This window comes from Bombina bombina, chromosome 2 (genome assembly GCF_027579735.1).
Source record: "Bombina bombina isolate aBomBom1 chromosome 2, aBomBom1.pri, whole genome shotgun sequence".
Lineage (NCBI taxonomy): Eukaryota > Metazoa > Chordata > Amphibia > Anura > Bombinatoridae > Bombina > Bombina bombina.
The window spans coordinates 96,287,617-96,311,857 of NC_069500.1; the positions used below are offsets into that span (position 1 = coordinate 96,287,617).

At 37.5% G+C, this 24,241-nt stretch overlaps 1 protein-coding gene across 1 annotated transcript in view; it reads right to left on the reverse strand.

The window, feature by feature from the left end:
* ADAMTS12 (ADAM metallopeptidase with thrombospondin type 1 motif 12) overlaps window positions 1-24,241 on the reverse strand; it is a 1,263,798-nt gene that overhangs the window by 423,268 nt on the left and 816,289 nt on the right. Inside the window, exon 12 of the mRNA XM_053701185.1 lies at window positions 23,293-23,462. Within this exon, the coding sequence (XP_053557160.1) occupies window positions 23,293-23,462 (170 nt within the window). The remainder of the gene's footprint in view (window positions 1-23,292; window positions 23,463-24,241) is intronic.

A 24,241-nucleotide genomic window follows, 5' to 3' on the forward strand; every position in this document is an offset into this window, starting at 1 on the left:
GCAGATCTGGTGAACAAGTCATCCTTTCCACCATGGACTCTGCCGCTGAGACAGGACCTTCTACTTCAGGGTCCTTTCAACCATCCAAATCTAATTTCTCTGCGTCTGACTGCTTGGAGATTGAACGCTTGATTTTATCAAAGCGTGGTTTCTCTGAGTCGGTCATTGATACCTTAATACAGGCACGAAAGCCTGTCACCAGGAAAATCTATCATAAGAAATGGTGTAAATATCTTCATTGGTGTGAATCCAAGGGTTACTCATGGAGTAAGGTCAGGATTCCTAAGATATTATCCTTTCTCCAAGAAGGATTGGAGAAGGGTTTGTCAGCTAGTTCCTTAAAGGGACAGATTTCTGCTCTGTCTATTCTGTTGCACAAACATCTAGCTGAGGTTCCAGATTGTCAGGCATTTTGCCAGGCTCCGGTTAGAATCAAGCCTGTGTTTAAACCTGTTGCTCCACCATGGAGTTTAAATTTAGTTCTTAAGGTTCTTCAAGGGGTTCCGTTTGAACCTTTGCATTCCATAGATATTAAGCTCTTATCTTGGAAAGTTCTGTTTTTAGTAGCTATCTCCTCGGCTCGCAGAGTTTCGGAGTTATCTGCTTTACAATGTGATTCCCCTTATCTCATTTTCCATGCAGATAAGGTAGTGTTACGTACCAAACCTGGGTTTCTACCTAAGGTGGTATCTAATAAAAATATCAATCAGGAGATTGTTGTACCGTCACTGTGTCCTAATCCTTCTTCTAAGAAGGAACGTCTTTTACACAATCTTGACGTGGTTCGTGCTTTAAAGTTTTATTTACAAGCTACTAAAGATTTTCGTCAAACATCTGCATTGTTTGTTGTCTATTCTGGACAGAGGAGAGGCCAAAAGGCTTCGGCAACTTCTCTTTCTTTTTGGCTAAGGAGTATAATACGCTTAGCTTATGAGACTGCTGGCCAGCAGCCTCCTGAAAGAATTACAGATCATTCTACTAGAGCGGTAGCTTCCACATGGGCTTTTAAGAATGAGGCTTCTGTTGAACAGATTTGTAAGGCGGCGACTTGGTCTTCGCTTCATACTTTTTCTAAATTCTATAAATTTGATACTTTTGCTTCTTCCGAGGCTATTTTTGGGAGAAAGGTCTTACAGGCAGTGGTGCCTTCCGTTTAAGCGCCTGCCTTGTCCCTCCCTTCATCCGTGTCCTATAGCTTTGGTATTGGTATCCCACAAGTAATGGATGATCCGTGGACTGGATACACCTTACAAGAGAAAACACAATTTATGCTTACCTGATAAATTTATTTATCTTGTGGTGTATCCAGTCCACGGCCCACCCTGTCATTTTAAGGCAGGTGTTTTTTATTTTTAAACTACAGTCACCACTGCACCCTATAGTTTCTCCTTTCTCTTGCTTGTCTTCGGTCGAATGACTGGGGGTGGGCAGTTAGAGGAGGAGCTATATAGACAGCTCTGCTGTGGGTGATCCTCTTGCAGCTTCCTGTTGGGAAGGAGAATATCCCACAAGTAATGGATGATCCGTGGACTGGATACACCACAAGAGAAATAAATTTATCAGGTAAGCATAAATTGTGTTTTTTAACACCCCCACACCCGCCACATTTAACCCCTAAAAACTGCCTAGTGCAGTATTTTTTATGAAAAAATAATGCTATATTTTCTTTTCATTAAAAAATAAAAGACCCTCTAATTTGAGGGCATTTGGGGCACTTTTAGAAAATTAACCAGAGATCCGATCTCTGCTTAATTTTCTGAGCACTAATTGCTACCGTGAGCTCACAGTAGCAATAACCAGCCACTTGTAATCACTGGTTATTTATTGCGCACCCGCAAACGGGTGACTTTGCCCATTTACCAGCGTGTGATTAATTAGCGCTTCAGTTTTAATCTAGCCCATAATGACTAAATGCAACATAACCATGTTTTATTAATAAAACATCATACAATGTTCTACCAATGTTTTCACTGTCTGATGTATAAGACTAGGAGAGTGAGTGAATAATAGAGGCTGTATTTGAGAAACATTTCTCGGATAATGAAATAGGAATTATCATAAAAAAAGGAAAATATCAGATTTACACTTTGACATTTTTATTCAAAACTGCTAAAGAAATAAAGAGCTTTGTTACAATAATTAAATGAATTGTCTTTATCAATTGATCTTGTGCAAAAGGAAGAATACAACTTAATTCATACTAACGGAAAAATGTGTTTCTAAGCCATGCATTACACCTTTATATTCTTTGTACTATACTATCTATACATTTTTATAGGGAGAATAGAACACAATACCAAATTAAAAGACCAAAATAATTGAAAAATGGCATGCTCAAATTCATTAATCGACTCTGTTTTAACACCTGCACAGCTGGTCCCAAGCGGAAACCACTGCTCATCCAGTCACAGGCCAGCGCTAGTTCCACATCAGAGTCATGTGACTAGAGCTGCTGATTGGATCAGCAGTGTTTACCGCTCAGAACTGTCAGTGTTCTATGGGTCTCGCGCAGTACTTCCACTCTGTGTTTAACCCCTTTGAAGTGGTTAAAAACACAGTTGTGCAGGGTCAAATGACATGCTCTAACATATTAGGGCATACCATTTTTTGATAATTGTGACCCTTTAAATGTTTTTCACAATTTGTGGGAATTTTTGAAGAGATAGTTAGTTACTTTTGGGTCATGTTTATTAGTATTTTTTTTAAAGTTTTTTTTAAACAATTAAAAAACAGTTTCCTTATTTGGCGAGATTTTCATTTGAAATCAAGAAAGTGGCCGCTACAACTGATCATCTTTTATAACAGGATTTAAACAATTATCATACTGTAAATCCTGAGACCGATAAGCTACAAGGTTTAAAATATCGTCAAATGTTCCAAAACTCTAACAAGACATGTCTTTACCAAATAGTATTTTTATTACTGAAAGAAGATGGTAACACAGTGCTCTATTTAAAACACAATTTTTTGCATGTCTGATTTTTAAAATGTTTTGGTTGCCAATAAGCAAGATGGAAGGCAAACAGTTAAATCCTGATCACAACAATGCTAAAGTATGCAAGTTGTGTATAAAACAAAATCTGTTGCAGGATTTTGTGAAGTAATCATTTTACAGTTAAAACTGCCAAATATGGGCAACTATGTAAATGTGACCTTGGTTTTCATAAAGAGCATGTGTGACCTTGCTGTGATTGCCATGCTGTCTTTTCTCTTAGGCACCCATGTGCAAGTAATAAATTGAGTCTGATTTTACCAGCTTTTAAAGTCTATTTTTTTTCAAGCAGAATATATATATATAAAATGGTGGTACCCCTCCCAGTGCTGGATTTTCCCGCAAGGAATGTCCCAGTCTGAATCCCCTCATATGATAGATAGATAGATAGATAGAGGGCCATATTTAAAAATGAGGTTCACTTCCTCGAATCTTTCCGTCTGGGATTGTGGCCGGTGGCAAGTAGGGGCTGTCAATCACCCTGGTCGATTTGTTCGGGGTGATTTTCATCCGCCAGCTAAGAGCTATACCTATAAACACATAAACATACTGTATATATATTCATATACATATATTTTTAATTTTTACTGTCCATCGCTGCGCGACTTAAATCCTTGCTGTGCTAGGTTCTCTGCCGTGACTATCGGCATGAAAAAGAGGCTCCCAGTGGAGCCTATGGAAGCACGCACTTGTGAACACAAAGCTTCAATGCAATGCAAGGTCACGTTCACATTGCATTCAACTAGTTATTCCAGCACATATTTGCGTGCGCTGGTATTACGAGTGGAGCGCAAATATCGTGCTTTTGAATGCGTAATTAACATCTCCACTACTAGTAATCTATAGGGATGGGCGAATGTGTAAATTTCCGAATTCGAATGTTAGAACGAATGTTATTACCGAAATTTGAATTATAAATCCGAATGTTGATAAGAAAGAATATTCTTAAAAATTCTATAATCGAATGCTATTTACAGTTTTCGAATGTTATTACCGAAATTTGAATTATAAATCCGAATGTTGATAAGAAAGAATATTCTTAAAAATTCTATAATCGAATGCTATTTACAGTTTTCGAATGTCACTTTCGAATTTGAATGTTTATAATTATATCGAATGTACACATTCGAAATTTCGAATTTAACATTCTATTTAACAAATACTATACAGAAGTTCAATAGTTCAAGTGGTAGGGAATCTAGTAAATTGATACATAATAGATACAAATATATAATTTTGAATGTTTCTATATAGAATATTGCATAATTCGAATATTACATTTAAAGAAAGCATTAGAAATACTATTACAAACATATAAATTCGAATTTATCGAATTTGAATATTGCATAATTTAAATATTACATTTAAAGAAAGCATTAGAAATACTATTACAAATATAAATTCAAATTTTTCAAAACAAATATTTTCGAATGTAATCGTAAAATTTGAAACCGAACATTCGAAAATCGAATATTAGAATGTTATGTAAACATTCGAAATTCGATTTGAATGAACGAATGTGTTAAAATTTGTTTCATTTTTCGAATGTTGCGAAACATTCGCCCATCCCTAGTAATCTAGGCCAATATAAGATAAGGAGGCCATTGTGTATAGAGAGACAGATAAAATAAGGATGTCTGCTTTTCTTTTTAAAGGCAAAAGTATTTATAAATGTAGAATAACTGTGACTAATGAAATCCAAGTAACTGCTAAAAATTAGCTTGGGAAATATGATATTTACAGTAAACAGAGGTGCCAGCAGCTGTGATATCACATTTCAAAAAAAATAAAAATGTAATTATTTTATTTATAAAACGATAGGGTACAGAAGGCAAAAAGGAAAGGGAAACACAAAATATTATGAACAAACGTAGAATTGTTAGTATAAATAATTCATGATATCAAAATACCTCTAATAAAAGTATTGGAATTCAAGATATTGGTGCTGGTGTTACTACGAGTGCATCAAAATATCTGAGTTAAATTGAAACTGAAAATTGTACTTTCTGTCTGAGTTTTCTCAAACCTCGAGAAAATTAAATTTTCAAAAACAGACCACGCTTGTGGTTCTAAGTATGTATCAGTGTCTCTCTGTTAATACATTGCTTTTTGATAAAAATGTATTATTTCTGTAAATGTAGGTATTGCCTTATCTTTCCACTTGTGGAAGATGAGGCTTCTTATGCACAATATAAAAGAGTTAATAAGTTTATTATTGGGCAAGTCTATATTATCGGAGGAGAGGATGACTATGTAGTGCTTGGAAAAAGTAAAAGGAGATATCTTTAGGACCGTATTGATCCAGTATTCTAACTTTAGCCACAGCTGTTTTATCTTAGGGCATTACCACAGCATATGGATTAAATCAGCTCCTAGTATTTGACATTTAGGGCATTTATTAAAATCTAAATAGTACCACTTATATCCCTTATGCAGAGTGTAATAGGTCATGTACAAAAGTTTAGGATGTGATTCTCTCCAGGAAGCCGATAATGTGGTTTCACATACCCTATTTATAGAATGATTTATGTCGTGAGTATGGAGATTTAAAAGTATAAGTTACATTTTCATCTCCTCTAAGTCCCAGTAGCAATCTATACCAGGGAGAGATAGAGGAAAGGCCATGCTGAACTAATTTAATACAAGAATCTAATTTTGCCCAGGTCCAGTTTCACCCATGTAGGGTAGTGATATTAAGGATATAGTGTCTTATCTGAAGATAGGCAAAGAAACCCTTATTATCTAAGAGATTCTTTCAGATCAGAAAAAGATTTGACTACATTTAAACTAAAGTCTACAAATTGTACTAACTTGAAAATCAACAAATGGGCCCATTTTTGGACTACCTTCATGTAAATTCCTGTGGTAAATTCAGGGTTCCCCGTGGTAATCTTATAATTAGAAATTACATAATTAAGACCCATTTGTGCACATATCTTATTCCAGGCTAACAGTAATTTGTATATCGAGGTTAGATTTTTAACTCATCTAGGAATGGTTTTAAGATTACAGTAAAGAATGGCTATAGGTGAATATGGGTATAATACATTTTCTTCAAGTACTAACTGAGAAAAATAGTTTGAATTCCCAAGCCTTCCTACAACAAATTTCGCCAAAGAAATTAGGCTATATAGTTCCAGATCGTAAAATTGCCAAACCGCCATGTTCTTTTCCCAAGAATAATCTTTTCAAGGCAATTCTAGGGCTTTTCCCTTGCCATATAAAATATGATAGTGATGAATAAAAATTGCGGAGATCTTTTTTCTTAAGAATTATAGGAATGTTCTAAATTACATAAAGAATCCTAAGGAAAGAGATCGTTTTAAAGATAGCAACCCTTCCTGAGATGTTTAGCGGCAAATGATGCCAATGGTGCAGATCTTCTTTGACCTTAGAGAATATTTTTGTAATATTTAAGGTATATCAGGTACACGGATCTCACAAAATGTTAATACCAAGATAAGTAAATGAACGTGTTGCAACTTTAAATGGTGTAGATACTAGAGCCAGAACATTTCTGATTTTGATGTATTTACTTTATAACCAGAAAAAGAACTATACATTTCAATCTCTTGTAAAAGTTGTGGAATGTTCCTCGAAAGATTAGAAATATAAATTAAAAGATTGCTCGTTTATATCCTCAGGGAATTTCAATTAAAGGGATCTCAGTGTTTGCTGTCATCATTTGGTTGCTTATCAGCAGGCTCATCTATTTTGTTTTGTTTTCTCTTCAGATTCCTCTATGTTGTGCCTGTAACTTTCAGTTAAAGCTGACCCACAAATTTTACTTTGAAAACTGCCTTTTTGCTGGTTCAGGTCAACACTCTCAGGCATCACCTTCCTGTGTCTCCCTTCACAAATCCAGTGGAACATTTTGAATCAAATCTCCTAAGGTATTGTTCTATTACTCAAATCTATACAGTGACTGTATTTTAATCTAAAACTGGTTCAGTTTATTTTCCAACTGCTGAGGTTTCTGTGTTAATGACACCTGTAAGCCTAAGGATACAGATCAACTAACCTTGCTTGTGCTTTCACACTGAATTTCCATTTATATTTTATTTTTGGTTAACCTCTTATCTGCTAAGTTTGTATATACATTCTCTTTTATTTCTGCTTATTTCTTGTTAGGCAAACATTCCCATTGTGTCTAATAATGTTTAGCTATACTAATTGCTATTAAGTTGTTTATGCACAACTTATGTAAGGATCATAAGTTGTCACAACAAATAGCTACATATATCATATCCTATTGTTTTCTTTATATTTAATCACACATAGAACTTTATTCAGATACTAACTAGTTGTTAACTGGTTATGTGTTGCAGATTAATCAAGCCATATATAAAAAATAAATAAAATAAAATATATATATATATAAAAAAAATGGATCCTAACGAAATAGCAACTCAGATTACTACCTTAAATCAAAAGGTGGATTTTCTTGCTCAAGGTTTAACTGAACTGCAAGCTGAAAACCACAGTTTAAGAGGCATAATAAAGGCCTTTCTATCCAGTAAGACCACTGACTCCCCAGACCCCATAGTTAACCCCCCTATGGTATTCTCGGGGGTACGCTCTGAGTTCAGAGAATTTAGGAATGCTTGCCAATTGTTTTTTTTACTGAAGCCAAAAATGTATACTACCGAAAGGATCAAGGTTTGCACCACTATTTCTTTTTTAAAAGGAGAACCACGTATTTGGGCGAATCACTTCTTTGAAACCACAAATCCTATTCTTAATTCACTAGAAGAATTCTTCTCAGCTATGGCTACTGTATATGAAGATACTAACATACAATTAACAGCAGAGAACAAGAGCAGTCGAAGACTACGTGGCAGAATTCCAAATATGGTCCACTGATTCTGGCTGGAATTAATTAAGCTTGAAAAATCAATTCCGATTTGGACTTTCAGACTATCTAAAAGATTAATTCTCCCATATTGAGATGCTTGATTCCCTAGAATCACTCCTTAAAATTTCCATCACCATGGATTGTAGAAACAGAGATAGGAAAGCCGAAAGGCACACCCTGATAATCAAATTAGGAAGACTTCATATTACCCTCCAGAAAGAGCTACTCAAGCTGCTTCACCCATGGACATTGGTACTGTTAAAGGGCCTCTTTCACAAGAGGAGAAACTCAGAAGGAAAATGGCAAACTTGTGTCTATATTGTGCCAGTAACGAACACCTTGTATCCTCCTGCCCACTCCTAGCACGTTAGAAGGGTAAATCAGTCACCTCTACAGTACTCAGTATTCCTAGTCACTTCCTGTTCACTCTCTGTATTTTTACAGTGGGACCATGAAGTAATTCCTGGTGAAGCTATGATTGACTCAGGTGCTTTCGGCATGTTTATTGATGCACCCTTTGTAAATAAAAATAAAATACCTACAGTGTTAAAGCAAACTCCTATTCCTGTGAGAATTTTTGATGGGTCCTATTTTTTAAAGAGTCCCATAACACATCACACCATTTCCCTTCTAGTTTCTACCTCAACAGGACACAAGGAATACATAACTTTTGATATCATGTCTACAGCAGTACATTCCATTATTCTTGGACATCCCTGGTTACAAAAACACAATCCACACATAGATTGGATACAAAATATAGTCACATTCCAATCACACTACTGCCAATCAACTTGCACACCACAAATACCATTTCTTCACATTGAACCTTCTATTCCAGGTATTTACAGTGATTTTAGTGCTGTTTTCAGCTTAAAGGAGGCTGAGAATTTGCCACCTCACCGAATATATGATTGCCCTATTAATACCATTCAGGAGCTAACATCCCCTTTGGCAAGACCTATCCTCTTTCTCAACATGAATTACAGTTCTTGCGTGAATATCTTGACAAAAACCTCAGAAAAGGATTAATTTATCCTTCAACTTCCCCTGCCGCAGCAGGCTTGTTCTTTGTAAAAAATAAAGACGGATCACTTAGGCCCATTATTGATTACCATGCTCTGAATTCCATAGCGGAAATAAAGTTACCCATTACCACTAATACCGGAACTACTAGAACGATTAAAGGACACACCAATTTTCACAAAACTTTATTTAAAGGGAGCATATAATTTGATCAAGATCAAAAAAGGCGATGAATGGAAAATCGCATTCAGAACCCTTTATGGGTTGTTTGAATACTGTGTCATGCCATTTGGCTTATCTAATGCACCTGCAACTTTTCAGTTTTTCATAAACGATATTTTCAGAGATTTAATGGATACATGCGTTGTTATATATCTCGATGATATATTCATTTAGTCTAACAATCTGAAGGAGCATACAAAACATGTTCGCTGGGTACTTGGTCGTCTCAGAGACCACCATCTCTACGCAAAAATGTCAGTTCCACGTCACTTCAATAAAATTCCTTGGTTATATAATTTATGAAAATGGTATTCAAATGGATTCAGACAAAGTTTCCGCTATAAAAAACTGGCCTATACCTTCCACGCAACGAGCATTACAATGTTTCATTGGTTTTGCTAATTTTTACAGAAGATTTATTCATAACTTCTCACAAATTGTAAAACCTCTCACCCAACTAACAGGGAAACATCTCAAATTCAAATGGTCTACTCTTCAACAACAGGCTTTCCAACTATTAAAGGAAAAATTCACTTCATCACCAATCCTTAGTTACCCAGATCCTGACAAGCAATTTATACTTGAAGTAGACACATCTAATTTTGGATTAGGAGCTATACTCTCTCAAAGGGATAAAACAACCACTGCATTACATCCAGTAGCTTTTTACTCTAGAACACTTACACCAGCTAAAATCAATTATTCAATGGACGATAAGGAACTCTTGGCTATAAAGTCATCCTTAGAGACTTGGAGGCATCTTGTAGAAGGTACAAAGATGCCCTTCATCATTTACACTGATCATAAGAATCTCGAATATTTAAAAAACAACAAGACGCTATCATCCCGACAAGTTCGTTGGTCATTATTTTTTGACAGGTTTGATTTCCACATTACATACAGACCTGCGGCAAAAAATACCAATTCTCTATCTAGACTTCATGAAATGATCTTTCATTCAGATGTACCAGCTTACATAATACCGCCAGAAAAGATAGTCGCAATATCTACTTTTCTTGAACAAGAAATACTATCAGCATTGAATTCAGATGATCAAATACCTCATACAGGGGTCATAAAAAGCTCAACAGGCTCAACAGGATTATATTACCATAACAATCTACTATATGTCCCTCCATCATTACGCATAAGCCTTCTTAAACACTTTTATGACTCTCCTATCTGTGGTCACCCTGGTATCACCAAGACATTAGAGTTACTCAAAAGAGCATTCTGGTGGCCGAAAATAGACACCACAGTCTATGATTATGTTACCACATGTGAAATTTGTTCTTGTAATAAAATAGACTGCAGAAAACCTTTTGAATTCCTTACTCCACTACCCATTCCAGATGTGTCCTGGAGTTTTATATCACTGGATTTCATTGTAGATTTACCAAAGTCTCAAAACCGCAATACTATCCTAGTGGTAGTTGATAACTTAACTAAATTGTCCCACGTTATACCTTTGAAAAAACTTTCCACAGCTCAAAAGACTGCTGAAGTCTTCATCTCTCAAATAGTAAAATTACATGGATTACCAACAACCATTCTAAGTGATCGGGGAACACAATGTACCTCAAACTTCTGGAGACACCTATGTAAATTGCTGCAGATTGATTCAAGGTTATCAAGTGCTTACCACCCACAGACAAACGGAATCACTGAACGTGTTAACCAAACCTTGGAACAATACCTTAGATGTTATACAACCCATTTACAGTCTGATTAGCTGGAGCTCTTGCCAATGGCAGAATTTGCCTATAATAATTATATTAACTCTTCCAGCAAGACTACTCCTTTTTTGTCACATATGGTTATCATCCACAAACACTTCCACCATTACCAACTACCTCCTCATCTCCAGATTTTCAACAAATATTAAAAATTCACTTATACTCTTGAAGAATCATTTAGCTGAAGAAAAAAAAGAAACAAAAACGATACTATGATCAACTCCGAACAGCACCACCTCATTATAAACTCAATTATCTAGTTTGGCTTTCTACAGAAAACCTCAAACTGAATGTCCCTAGTAAGAAACTAGGAGATCAATACATTGGACCTTTTCCCATCAATCGAATCATCAACTCAAATGCAGTATCTCCGACTCTACCTGATAATTACAAGGTACATCAAACTTTCCATGTATCTCTATTAAAACCATATAAAGAGGATTGAAATCCTGAACACCAAAACATTCCAAGACCTCCTATTATGGTCCAAGACCATCTTGAATATGAAGTTGAATCCATCCTCGATTCTAAGATAAGACATAAGAAATTAGAATACCCGATCCATTGGCGCGGATGCAGTTCTCAGACAGATTCTTGGATTCCTTATACCGAGATTCATGCACCTAAGCTTGTTAAGTTGTTCCATAGACTTCACCCATTGAAACCTCACCATTGAATCCTCGTAGTGGATTCCATCAGGGGGTATACTGTCATGAATATTCCTGTCTCTTTAAGGAAGTACCTCCTCCTCCTCTGAACACTGCCCTTATAAGCTGTGTTCAGACAAGCAAACTTTGCTTGATTAACCCCTTAATGACCGGACCATTTTTCAATTTTCTTACCCTTAATGACAATGGCTATTTTTACATTTCTGCAGTGTTTGTGTTTAGCTGTAATTTTCCTCTTACTCATTTACTGTACCCATACATATTATATACCGTTTTTCTCGCCATTAAATGGACTTTCTAAGGATACCATTATTTTCATCATATCTTATAATTTCCTATAAAAAAAAATATAAAATATGAGGAAAAAATTGAAAAAAACACACTTTTTCTAACTTTGACCCCCAAAATCTGTTACACATCTACAATCACCAAAAAACACCTATGCTAAATAGTTTCTAAATTTTGTCCTGAGTTTAGAAATACCCAATGTTTACATGTTCTTTACTTTTTTTGCAAGTTATAGGGCCATAAATACAAGTAGCACTTTGCTATTTCCAAACAACTTTTTTTCAAAATTAGCGCTAGTTACATTGGAACCCTGATATCTGTCAGGAATACCTGAATATCCCTTGACATGTATATATTTTTTTTTAGAAGACAACCCAAAGTATTGATCTAGGCCCATTTTGGTATATTTCATGCCACCATTTCACCGCCAAATGTCATCAAATAAAAAAAAAAGTTCACTTTTTCACAAATTTTGTCACAAACTTTAGGTTTCCCACTGAAATTATTTACAAACAGCTTCTGCAATTAAGGCACAAATGGTTGTAAATGCTTCTTTGGGATCCCCTTTGTTCAGAAATAGCAGACTTATATGGCTTTGTGGTTGCTTTTTGGTAAGTAGAAGGCCGCTAAATGCTGCTGCGCACCACACGTAAATTATGCCCAGCAGTTAAGGGGTTAAATTAGGTAGCTTGTAGGGAGCTTGCAGGGTTAATTTTAGCTTTAGGGTAGAGATCAGCCTCCCACCTGACACATCCCACCCCCTGATCCCTCCCAAACAGTTCTCTTCCCTCCCCCACCCCACAATTGTCCCCGCCATCTTAAGTACTGGCAGAAAGTCTGCCAGTACTAAATAAAAGGAGTTTTTATTTTTTTTAATAAAAAAAAATAAAATGTTTTAGCTGTGATGGACTCCTGCCTTAGCCCCAACCTCCATGATCCCCCCCCCCCCAGCAATCTAACCCTCTCCCCTACCTAATTGCTGCCATCTTGGGTACTGGCAGCTGTCTGCCAGTACCCAATTTGCCCCCAAAAAAAGTGTTTTTATTATTATTTTTTTATTACTAATTTAATTTTTTCTGTAGTGTAGCAGCCCCCCACAATACCCCAACCCCCTCCCCCTCCCAGATCCTCATATATATATATTTTCCCCCCTCTTCCCACTCATTGGTGTCAGTGTGGGTAGGTGATCGCACGCGTGCGCGCGCACCCGCACGCGCACGCGCACGCGCATGCGCGCCCCCGCACGCTCCCGGCACCCGGCGTGCACATTGCACTTACAGGAGCCGGATGCCGGGTAGCGATGGGCCGCCCACCCGCCTCCCTGTTGCGCTCCCACCCACCAACGAACCGGCCGCATCGCTACCGGTGCAGAGAGGGCCACAGAGTGGCTCTCTCTGCATCGGATGCTTTCTAAGGGTATTGCAGGATGCCTCAATATCGAGGCATCACTGCAATACCCTGAGAGCTGCTGGAAGCGATTGCGATCGCTTCCAGCACTCTCTTAGACAAGTGACGTACCAGGTACGTCCATTGTCACTAACTGCAAGTTTTTGCAGGACGTACCTGGTACGTCACTTGTCATTAAGGGGTTAATGCAAGTCAGATTCATTGCTTCTGTAATATAGCAGCAGTGTGTCTAAACTTCATTTATATCCTCAAGGAATTTCAATTAAAGGGATCTTAGTGTTTCCTGTCATCATTTGGTTGCTTATCAGCAGGCTCATCTACTTTGTTTTGTTTTCTCTCCAGATTCCTCTATGTTGTGCTTTTGAATTTCAGTTAAAGCTGACCCACAAATTTTACTTTGAAAACTGCCTTTTTGCTGGTTCAGTTCAACACTCTCAGGCATCACCTTCCTGTGTCTCCCTTCACAAAACTACCAATTTCCATTTATATTTTATTTTTGGTTAACCTCTTATCTGCTAAGTTTGTATATACATTCTCATTTATTTCTGCTTATTTCTTGTTAGGCAAACATTCCCATTGTGTCTAATAATGTTTAGCTATACTAATTGCTATTAAGTTGTTTATGCACAACTTATGTAAAGATCATAAGTTGTCACAACAAATAGCTACATATATCATATCCTATTGTTTACTTTATATTTAATCCCACATAGAACTTTATTCAGATACTAACTAGTTGTTAACTGGTTATGTGTTGCAAAACGTGAGAAAAAAAAAAATCTAAAACCCCCACACACCCTTTCGAACGTAAACCTACCGGCCTATGGTACTATTAGAGAAATAAAAGTGATATAGGTGTCCCAGGGCAGAACATACTGCAATGTGTGATCTCATCGTAGAAAATGTACCGTTTCTGCAGAATTTTTTTTTGCCTGCACTTTTAAATTCTGCCTGCAGGTGTCACTGTTCCATTCTCTCTCAATGTTAATATTTACTAAGTTCCTCTCTCTTCAATTTCCTCCCCCTTCCTGAACTCCAGTGCGTTCAGGGTAACAGCACATTGCAGAAAGGGTAAGTCAGGGCTTAACAAATTTATTCTAGGAGTCTAGGAGCCAACCAATATACTTAGGAGCCAGATTTATTTTTTGTTCTTTAATGTTTTTGTGTATATGTGTGTGTATATACTGTATGTATGTGTTTGTGTATATGTGTGTGTATATATGTATCTGTGTGTGTATATGTGTGTATATGTATCTCTGTGTGTGTGTGTATGTGTATGTATCTCTGTGTGTGTGTGTGTATGTATCTGTGTGTGTGTATGTATCTGTGTGTGTGTGTATGCATCTGTGTGTGTGTGTATGTATCTGTGTGCGTGTATGTGTAGCTGTGTGTGTGTGTGTATGTATCTATGTGTGTGTATGTATCTGTGTGTATGTGTGTGTGTATGTATCTCTGTGTATGTGTGTGTATGTATCTGTGTGTCTGTGTATCTGTGTGTGTATGTATCTGTGTGTGTATCTGTGTGTTTTTGTGTGTGTATGTAGCTTTGTGTGTATGTATCTGTGTGTGTGCATATGTATGTGTGTGTATGTATCTGTGTGTGTATGTATGTATGTATGTATGTGTGTGTGTGTGTATGTGTGTATCTCTGTGTGTGTATTTGTGTATGTATCTGTGTGTGTATGTGTATGTATCTCTGCGTGTATGCATGTATGTATCTATGTGTGTGTATGCATGTATGTATGTATGTGTTTGTGTATATGTAAGTGTATACATGTATCTGTGTGTGTATATGTATCTGTGTGTGTATGTATCTGTGTGTGTGTGTATGTATCTGTGTGTGTGTGTATGTATCTGTGTGTGTATGCATCTGTGTGTGTGTGTGTATGTATCTGTGTGTGTATGTATCTCTGTGTGTGTATGTGTGTGTATATGTATGTGTGTATATGTATGTATGTGTGTGTATGTATCTGTGTGTGTGTGTATATCTGTGTGTGTGTATGTATCTGTGTGTGTGTATGTATCTGTGTGTATGTGTGTATGTATCTGTGTGTGTATGTATGTATGTGTGTGTATGTATGTATCTGTGTGTGTGTATGTATCTGTGTGTGTGTATGTATCTGTGTGTGTATGTATCTGTGTGTGTGTATCTCTGTGAATGTATCTCTGTGTTTGTGTGTGTGTGTGTATGTAGCTTTGTGTGTGTGTATATATATGTATCTGTGTGTGTGTGTGTATATGTATGTGTGTGTATGTATCTGTGTATGTATGTGTGTGTATGTGTGTATCTCTTTGTGTGTGTATTTGTGTGTGTATGTGTATGTATCTCTGTGTGTGTATGTATGTATCTATGTGTGTATGTATGTATGTGTGTGTGTATGTATGTATCTATCTGTGTGTGTGTGCATGTGTATGTATCTGTGTGTGTATGTATCTGTGTGTGTGTGTATTTGTGTATGTATCTGTGTGTGTATGTGTATGTATCTCTGTGTGTGCATGTATGTATGTGTGTGTGTATGTATCTGTGTATGTGTGCATGTATCTGTGTATGTGTGTATGTATCTGTGTAGGTGTGTCAATTTCTTCCCCCTTCCTGAACTCCAGTGTGGTACAGGGTAATAGCACATTGCAGAAGGGCTTAACAAATGTATTTTTAGTCTAGGAGCCAACTAAAATACTTTTAGGAGACAGATTTTTTCTTTTTCTTTAATAAATGTGTGTGTATATGTCTATATGTCTGTGTGTGTATATTAAGTGTATATGTGTTTATATAATGTGATTACGTGTGTATATATGTGTATATGTGTCTGTATATATATATGTGCGTGTGTGTGCAGTGAGACACTGCAGAAAAATGTTCACAAAAAAATCTCATCGCAGAAAATAAAAAAAAGGCCTAGATTACGAGTTTTGCAGTAGCTGAAAAAGCAGCGTTAACAGGTGCTAACGCTGCTTTTTTACTACCGCTGGTATTACGAGTCTTGCAGTTTAGGGTCACCGCACACTTCTTTGGCCTTACAGCAAAACGACTTACGTAAACTTCTTAACGTCTTTCATAGCGCTGGTATTATGAGTCTGTCCTGGGAGGCCAAAAAGTGAGCGGTACACCCTACCCTGTCAAGATTTCTAACGCATTTGAAAGTCAGTAGTTTTATGGTACAACGCCGTAACATAAAACTCATAACTAAAGTGCTAAAAAGTACACTAACACCCATAAACTACCTATTAACCCCTAAACCGAGGCCCTCCCGCATCGCAAACACTAAACTACATTTTTTAACCCCTAATCTGCTGCTCCGGACACCGCCGCCACCTACATTATATTTCTGAACCCCTAATCTGCTGACCCCAACATGCCGCAACCTACCTACACTTATTAACTTCTAATCTGCCGCCCCAACGTCGCCGCCACTATAATAAACATATTAACCCCTAAACTGCCGCACTCCCGCCTCGCAAACATTAGTTAAATATTATTAACCCCTAATCTGCCGCCCCCAACGTCGCCACCACTATACTAAATGTATTAACCCCTAAACCTAAGTCTAACCCTAACACCCCCTAACAAATATAATTTAAATAAATCTAACTAAATATTCCTATCATTAACTAAATAATTCCTATTTAAAACTAAATACTTACCTTTAAAATAAACCCTAAGCTAGCTACAATATAACTAATAGTTACATTGTAGCTAGCTTAGGGTTTATTTTTATTTTACAGGTAAATTTGTATTTATTTTAACTAGGTAGAATAGTTAGTAAATAGTTATTAACTATTTAATAACTACCTAGCTAAAATAAAAACAAAAGTACCTGTAAAATAAAACCTAACCTGAGTTACACTAACACCTAACACTACACTATAATTAAATAAATTAACTAAATTAACAACAATTAAATTAGCTAAAGTACAACCCCCCCCCACTAAATTACAGAAAATAAAAAACAAATTACAGAGATTTAAACTAATTACACCTAATCTAATAGCCCTATCAAAATATAATAAAGCCCCCCAAAATAACAAAAACCCTTAGCCTAAACTAAACTACCAATAGCCGTTTAGCCGGGCCGAAGTCCTCAATGAAGCTGGGAGAAGTCTTCATCCAAGCCGGGCGAAGTGGACCTCCAGACGGGCAGAAGTCTTCATCCAGACGACATCTTCTATCTTCATCCATCCGGTGTGGAGTGGGTTCATCTTCAAGACATCCGACGCAGAGCATCCTCTTCATCCGACGACTAAAGATGAATGAAGGTACCTTTAAGTGACGTCATCCAAGATGGCGTCCCTTAGAATCCGATTGGCTGATAGAATTCTATCAGCCAATCGGAATTAAGGTAGAAAAAATCCTATTGGCTGATGCAATCAGCCAATAGGATTGAGCTTTCATCCTATTGGCTGATCCAATTAGCCAATAGAATTGAGCTTGCATTCTATTGACTGTTCCAATCAGCCAATAGAATGCAAGCTCAATCCTATTGGCTGATTGGATCAGCCAATAGGATTGGACTTCAATCCTATTGGCTGATTGCATCAGCCAATAGGATTTTTTTCTACCTTAATTCTGATTGGCTGATAGAATTCTATCAGCCAATCGGAATCTAAGGGACGCAATCTTGGATGATGTCACTTAAAGGTACCTTCATTCGTCTTTAGTCGTCGGATGAAGAGGATGCTCCGCTTCGGATGTCTTGAAGATGGACCCGCTCCGCGCCGGATGGATGAAGATAGAAGATGCCGTCTGGATGAAGACTTTTGCCCGTCTGGAGGACCACTTCGTCCTGCTTGGATGAAGACTTCTCCCTGCTTCGTTGAGGACTTCGGCCCGGCTTGGATGAAGACTTCTCCCGGTAAGTCGATCTTCATGGGGTTAGTGCTAGTTTTTTTTTTAAGGGTGTATTAGGTGGGTTTTATTTTTAGGTTAGGGACTTTGGGCCTGCAAAAGAGCTAACTGCCTTTTTAAGGGCAATGCCAATCCAAATGCCAATCCAAATGGGGAGCTTAGTTTTTTTAGATAGTATTTTATTTGGGGGGTTGATTGTGTGGGTGGTGGGTTTTACTGTTGGGGGGGTTGTTTGTATTTTTTTTCCAGGTAAAAGAGCTGATTACTTTGGGGCAATGCCCCACAAAAGGCCCTTTTAAGGGCTATTGGTAGTTTAGTTTAGGCTAGGGGTTTTTGTTATTTTGGGGGGGCTTTTTTATTTTGATAGGGCTATTAGATTAGGTGTTATTAGTTTAAATCTCTGTAATTTGTTTTTTATTTTCTGTAATTTAGTGTTTGTTTTTGTACTTTAGCTAATTTAATTGATTTAATTGTTGTTAATTTAGTTAATTTATTTAATTATAGTGTAGTGTTAGGTGTTAGTGTAACTTAGGTTAGGTTTTATTTTACAGGTACTTTTGTATTTATTTTAGCTAGGTAGTTATTAAATAGTTAATAACTATTTAATAACTGTTCTACCTAGTTAAAATAAATAAAAACTTGCAAGTAAAATTAAAATAAATCATAAAATAGATACAATGTAACTATTAGTTATATTGTAGCTAGTTTAGGGTTTATTTTATAGGTAAGTATTTAGTTTTAAATAGGAATAAATTAGTTAATGATAGGAATATTTAGTTAGATTTATTTTAATTATATTTAAATTTGGGGGTGTTAGGGTAATACTTTAGGTTGGGGTTAATAACTTTAATATAGTGGCGGCGACGTTGGGGGCGGCAGATTAGGGATTAATAAATGTAGGTAGGTGGCGGTGATGTTAGGGATGGCAGATTAGGGGTTAATAATATTTACTAATGTTTGTGAGACGGGAGTGCGGTAGTTTAGGGGTTTATATGTTTATTATAGTGGCAGCGACGTTGGGGGCGGCAGATTAGGGCCTAATAAGTGTAGGTAGGTGGTGGCGACATTGGGGGCGGCAGATTAGGGGTTAATAAATATAATGTAGGTGGCGGCGATGATGGGGGCAGCAAATTAGGGGTTCATAACTGTAATGTAGGTGGCGGCGATGTCCGGAGCGGCAGATTAGGGGTTAATAAGAATAATGTAGGTGTTGGCGATGTCGGAGGCGGCAGATTAGGGATTAATAAGTGTAAGATTAGGGGTGTTTGGACTCGGGGTTTATGTTAGGGTGTTAGGTGTAAACATAAAATGTCTTTCCCCATAGGAATCAATGGGGCTGCGTTACTCCGTTTTTTTCGCTGCTTTTTTGCAGGTGTTTTTTTCATTTTCCCAGCCGACTCTCCCCGTTGATCCCTATGGGGAAATCGTGCATGAGCACATTATACCAGCTCACCGCTGACTTATGCAGCGCTGGTATTGAAGTGAGATTTGGAGCAAAATTTTGCTCTACGCTCACTTTTTGTCTTTTAACGCCGGTTTGTAAAAACTTGTAATACCAGCGCTGTAAGGAAGTGAGCGGTAAGAGAAAACTGCTCATTAGCACCGCACCCCTGTTACCGCAAAACTAGTAATCTACCCGAAAGTGTTGTCTTAATGGGTTTAAAGGGACATAATACTCATATGCTAAATCACTTGAAACTGATGCAGTATAACTGTAAAAAGCTGACAGGAAAATATCACTTGAGCATCTCTATGTAAAAAAAGAAGATATTTTACCTCACAATTTCCTCAGCTCAGCAGAGTAAATTCTGTGTAAAAAGTTATACTCAGTTACTGCCCAGCTGCAGGTAAAAAAAAAATGAAGAAATGAACAGCAGCCAATCAGCATCAACAGTGCTGAGGTCATGAACTCTTTTACTGTGATCTCATGAGATTTCACTTAACTCTCATGAGATTTCATTGTAAATTTCCTTACACTGAATAGGGAAATAACATGAGAGTGCACGAGGCTCAATCCTTCAGCTGTCCCGGGACAGACATACTGATTTGCTGCTTAGAAGTGCTTAGAAGTCCTTTACAATAGGATGTGGCTACTGAGAAACTTTTGAGGTAAAATATCTTCCTTTTTTACACAGAGATGCTCAGGTGATATTTTCTAGTCAGCTTTTTACAGCTATACTGCATCACTTTCAAGTTTTTAAACATTTGGGTATTATGTCCCTTTAAACTTCTTCAAAAAAGATATATTAAGCCTGAGTCAAAATTTAACAGGTCCCAATGTCTAGAATCACTAAATCTATTTTTAAATTCAATGCTCAACAATATATGTGAGTGGTTCAAAAAATTAAGAGCCAAAACTTTTAAGCCATCTTTTGATCTATATTTATATCTCTATAATATGCTTAAATCTCTTTACTTAATCTCAGTTAGGGATTTAACTGTTTGCAACTGCTTAAGTTTCCTACCTAGGTATATTACACAGTTTGTTCTTAATATTAAGGTTTTTATAGACCAACTCCTTAATTGGCACCTTCCATAAAGAAATAATTATATGATAGGTCTTATCTTAACATTTTTAGAAACAAACAAAACCCTTATTAGCAAAATGTGCCTTTATATCTCTTGTCCTGTAAAGCCCTTCAAAGATATGGGCTAATTACTAATTACAAGGATACGCAGCATTTCAATTGCCATCTATCATCAGGCCCAGAACCAGGCCTAAATTACTTAGATAATATAAGACAAAACTATTAGGCCTTGTTAACACTGTATTGATATTACTATAATGCACTACCATCTGTAGCAAGACATCAGTCAGTCAGTTAACCTCTGTTAAAATTTTAAACAGTTTAAATCTACTCAAATTCCTTATGTGATTCTTTAGATTTCACAATTGTTCTCATTGTTAGGCTTTAAATCTTCGGGACCAACTTCTTAAAATCTTCCTTCCCAAAAGGGTTAATTAGGTGTTGAGCCTTAACAGGGTTTTCTGGAAAAGCTACCTGCTTAGTAATATAATTTAGACTTCAGTTAGATGTTAAGCCTTAGCAGAATACTTAAAAGAACTATCTGATTAATCATATGTATTAGGCTTCACTACCACACAGTTATATTACTTATCCTATAACACCCTGTAAAGATATAGCTTAATCCCAGCTTATATGGAATATATGACATTTACAATTATAGTCCATTATCAAGCCCATAACCAGAGCTACAATAACACATATAGCTTGATCTTCAGCCCTTTTAGGGAATTTTTAAACAAATGCTTCACAGCACGAGATGAACACTCTCTCACAGGTCATTACATCCGTAATATTGGTGCTTGAGCAACCAGACAGGACTTGGCCCTTTTAATTAGCTTGGCTTAACCAATGTCCCAAGTTATCCTCTTGCAATTGCTCAGTTTCTGACACTCAATCGAGGTATTGTCTCCTCAAGATTGTGGTGAAGATATTGTTCTCATTATCTGCTCCTACCCCATAAGGGTTCTGGGAGCTTGCAGTATTATCTGCATAGAAGACCACACCATACACTGTTCCAGACAATGTCCCTGAGTAAAATGTGTTGGTGATCCATCAACTCCTACCCTTTAGGGTTCTGGGAGCAAAGTGGGATGGTAATAGATAAAGTAATGTACAATATACATTGCAATTCTTCTTATAAGAACCCTGTCCCTACCCCATCAGGGGCCTGGAGTAACAGACCAAAAAAAGAGCTTGAGCAGGCTTATTACCTCTTCAGGGGAATGTCTGTGTCTGCTCTCTGGCCTTCACACATACTGTATGTCCGGTAATATAGGGCTGTATATAACTCTCTCTTGCATCACTTATGAACGAAGTCCAGTATCACCTGGCTGGCAATTCTAGGTTCTCATAAGCCAAAAAAAGTACCTTAATTCCTGTGCCAGGAGTGTACTTGCCTGCTTCAGGGAGCCGCAGGAATTGTTCATCTCTTATCCGGTGAGTTGAGAGTATGGGTAGATTGTTCCATCAGCCGCTGCTTCTGTGTGTCTCCAGCATCACACAGTGCTCTCTGCTCACCCAGATATCAAAGTTGCTGCAGCCACGTCAGCATTAGGTTGCCTTGAGGATCTCCGGTACGCTGAACCTTTGGGTCCTTAGTCCAGGTCGATTGTAGCTTAATCGGCCAAGGAAGCTGCATTTTCAGGCTGGTGTAACTGCTCCCTCAGAGGAGAGCGCGAAGCAGAGAGACACATCTTACTTGCTCCGCCCCTTCCGGGATCCACTGTGTTCCCAGGCTTCATCTTGTAGGCACATGATGGCGTTACAAAGGTGGCAGAGCCAGAAAGCACAGTGTAGCTACAAGGGAGCTGAATGGCGGGAGGTTCTTCAATTCCCTCTCTACTACCATAGCAGCTACAAACCGCAAATAATGGTCATCTTGGAGCAGTACCACACAACAGATCTTTTAAAAAATATAGTAGAAAACCATATGGGGATTTTATGGGAATGGGTCATTAAATATGCAATAAAAAGAATCTGGTATGTGTAGAGTCCCCTAATAGAGCTTATTTTCTAGTAGACAAGTCTCTCTCTCAAAAAAAGATATGATTTTTTTCAGCATAGTCAGGTGATCACTCTGGTAACATTGAAGGTAACATTGAACACTGTGCAATAAAAAAAGTGATTTTATTTCTGTATTGCAGAATGGGGCCTCTCTAATCTATATTATAACCCATATGGGCCCCTTTTTCACATGTGGCTATCCATGATGACAGTTTAGTAAGGTAATCACAATAACAGCAGTGGCCACTTGTCCATTCTAAGTATTATTTACTAAAATCTAAGAAGAAATTATACATTGTTAAAGTTTTGCTGCAGCTATCTCAAATGCCATGAATTATAAATGTATTAATGGTATATTGTGAATGGTGGGCCTGCTGGGCCTGCTGAAAACAAAAAATATAATTTGTGTGGATCATTTACTAAAATTTGACTTACAAATGTAGGTAGCAAAAAAGCTAAAAACTGGCTCAGCAATGGGTTAAAAAAAGCTTAGCAGTGACGGGGTTAAGCCTATTTAAATACCCCTAGCACCCCCAGTCAAGCTTATTTTCAATACACTTATACATTCTTATTTTATTTTCTGACATGGCAGGAAAAAAATAAATATCTTACTTTAAAATTCTTTCTGGTTGAAGAGAGATTTCAATCTCATACACTAGCTAAATGCATATGTATGTATTATTTATTGATTCAACTGTCCACATTGATATAGAAAGCCCATACCTGTATTATAGATTGGTATCCATTGGTGCAATTCATTGTTGTAAGGTACGGTATCAAATTCTGAACACTGCATATGGCGGAAAGATTGATGATTCTTAGTACAGGGAGTTGTTTTACAAATTCTGTAACGCTTTCTTTCTCCAGTACAGTATCGCCCTCCAAATTTTGGCCTAGTGTATAATATATAAAATCACAGCATTAAGATTTCTCAGTACAAAATACTCTTAGCAAAACACCTTAAAACAAGTCATTTCAAATAAAATAAGATAATTTTTTTTTGCATTAAAGGGACATGGAACCCATTTTTTATTTCATGGTTTAAAGGGAGCATGACATTTTAAACAACTTTCTAATTTTCTCCTAGTATCAAATTCTCTGCATTCTTTTGGCAGCTGGATACTGGGAAATGTCCTGGTGGGCAAGTGGGGATATGGAGCCGCAGGGCAATGTCAGTTGGCAGAGCATGCAGAAGGAGGTCATGGAGCAAGTCATGTGCATACGCATAGTGCATCTATTCAAGGTGGGGGGGCTGAGATGGGTGGGTCTTGACCAGGGGTGTCTGGGCTCCAGGGCTAGATTGATTTCCCAATCCGACCCGATCTTTTGTTGAAAAGCAGGGACGTAAGCTCAGGAGCATGTACATGTCTGAAACACTATGGGGTCTATCTATCAAGCTCCGTATGGAGCTTGACGCCCCGTGTTTCTGGCGAGCCTGCAGGCTCGCCAGAAACAGCAGTTATGAAGCAGCGGTCTAAAGAAATCGCCGGAATTCAACCTGATCGAGTACGATCGGGTTGATTGACACCCCCCGATTGGCCGCGAGTCTGCAGGGGGGCGGCGTTGCACCAGCAGCTCACAAGAGCTGCTGGTGCAATGCTGAATATGAAGAGCGTTTTTCTCTCTGCATTCAGCGATGTCTGTCGGACCTGATCTGCACTGTCGGATAAAG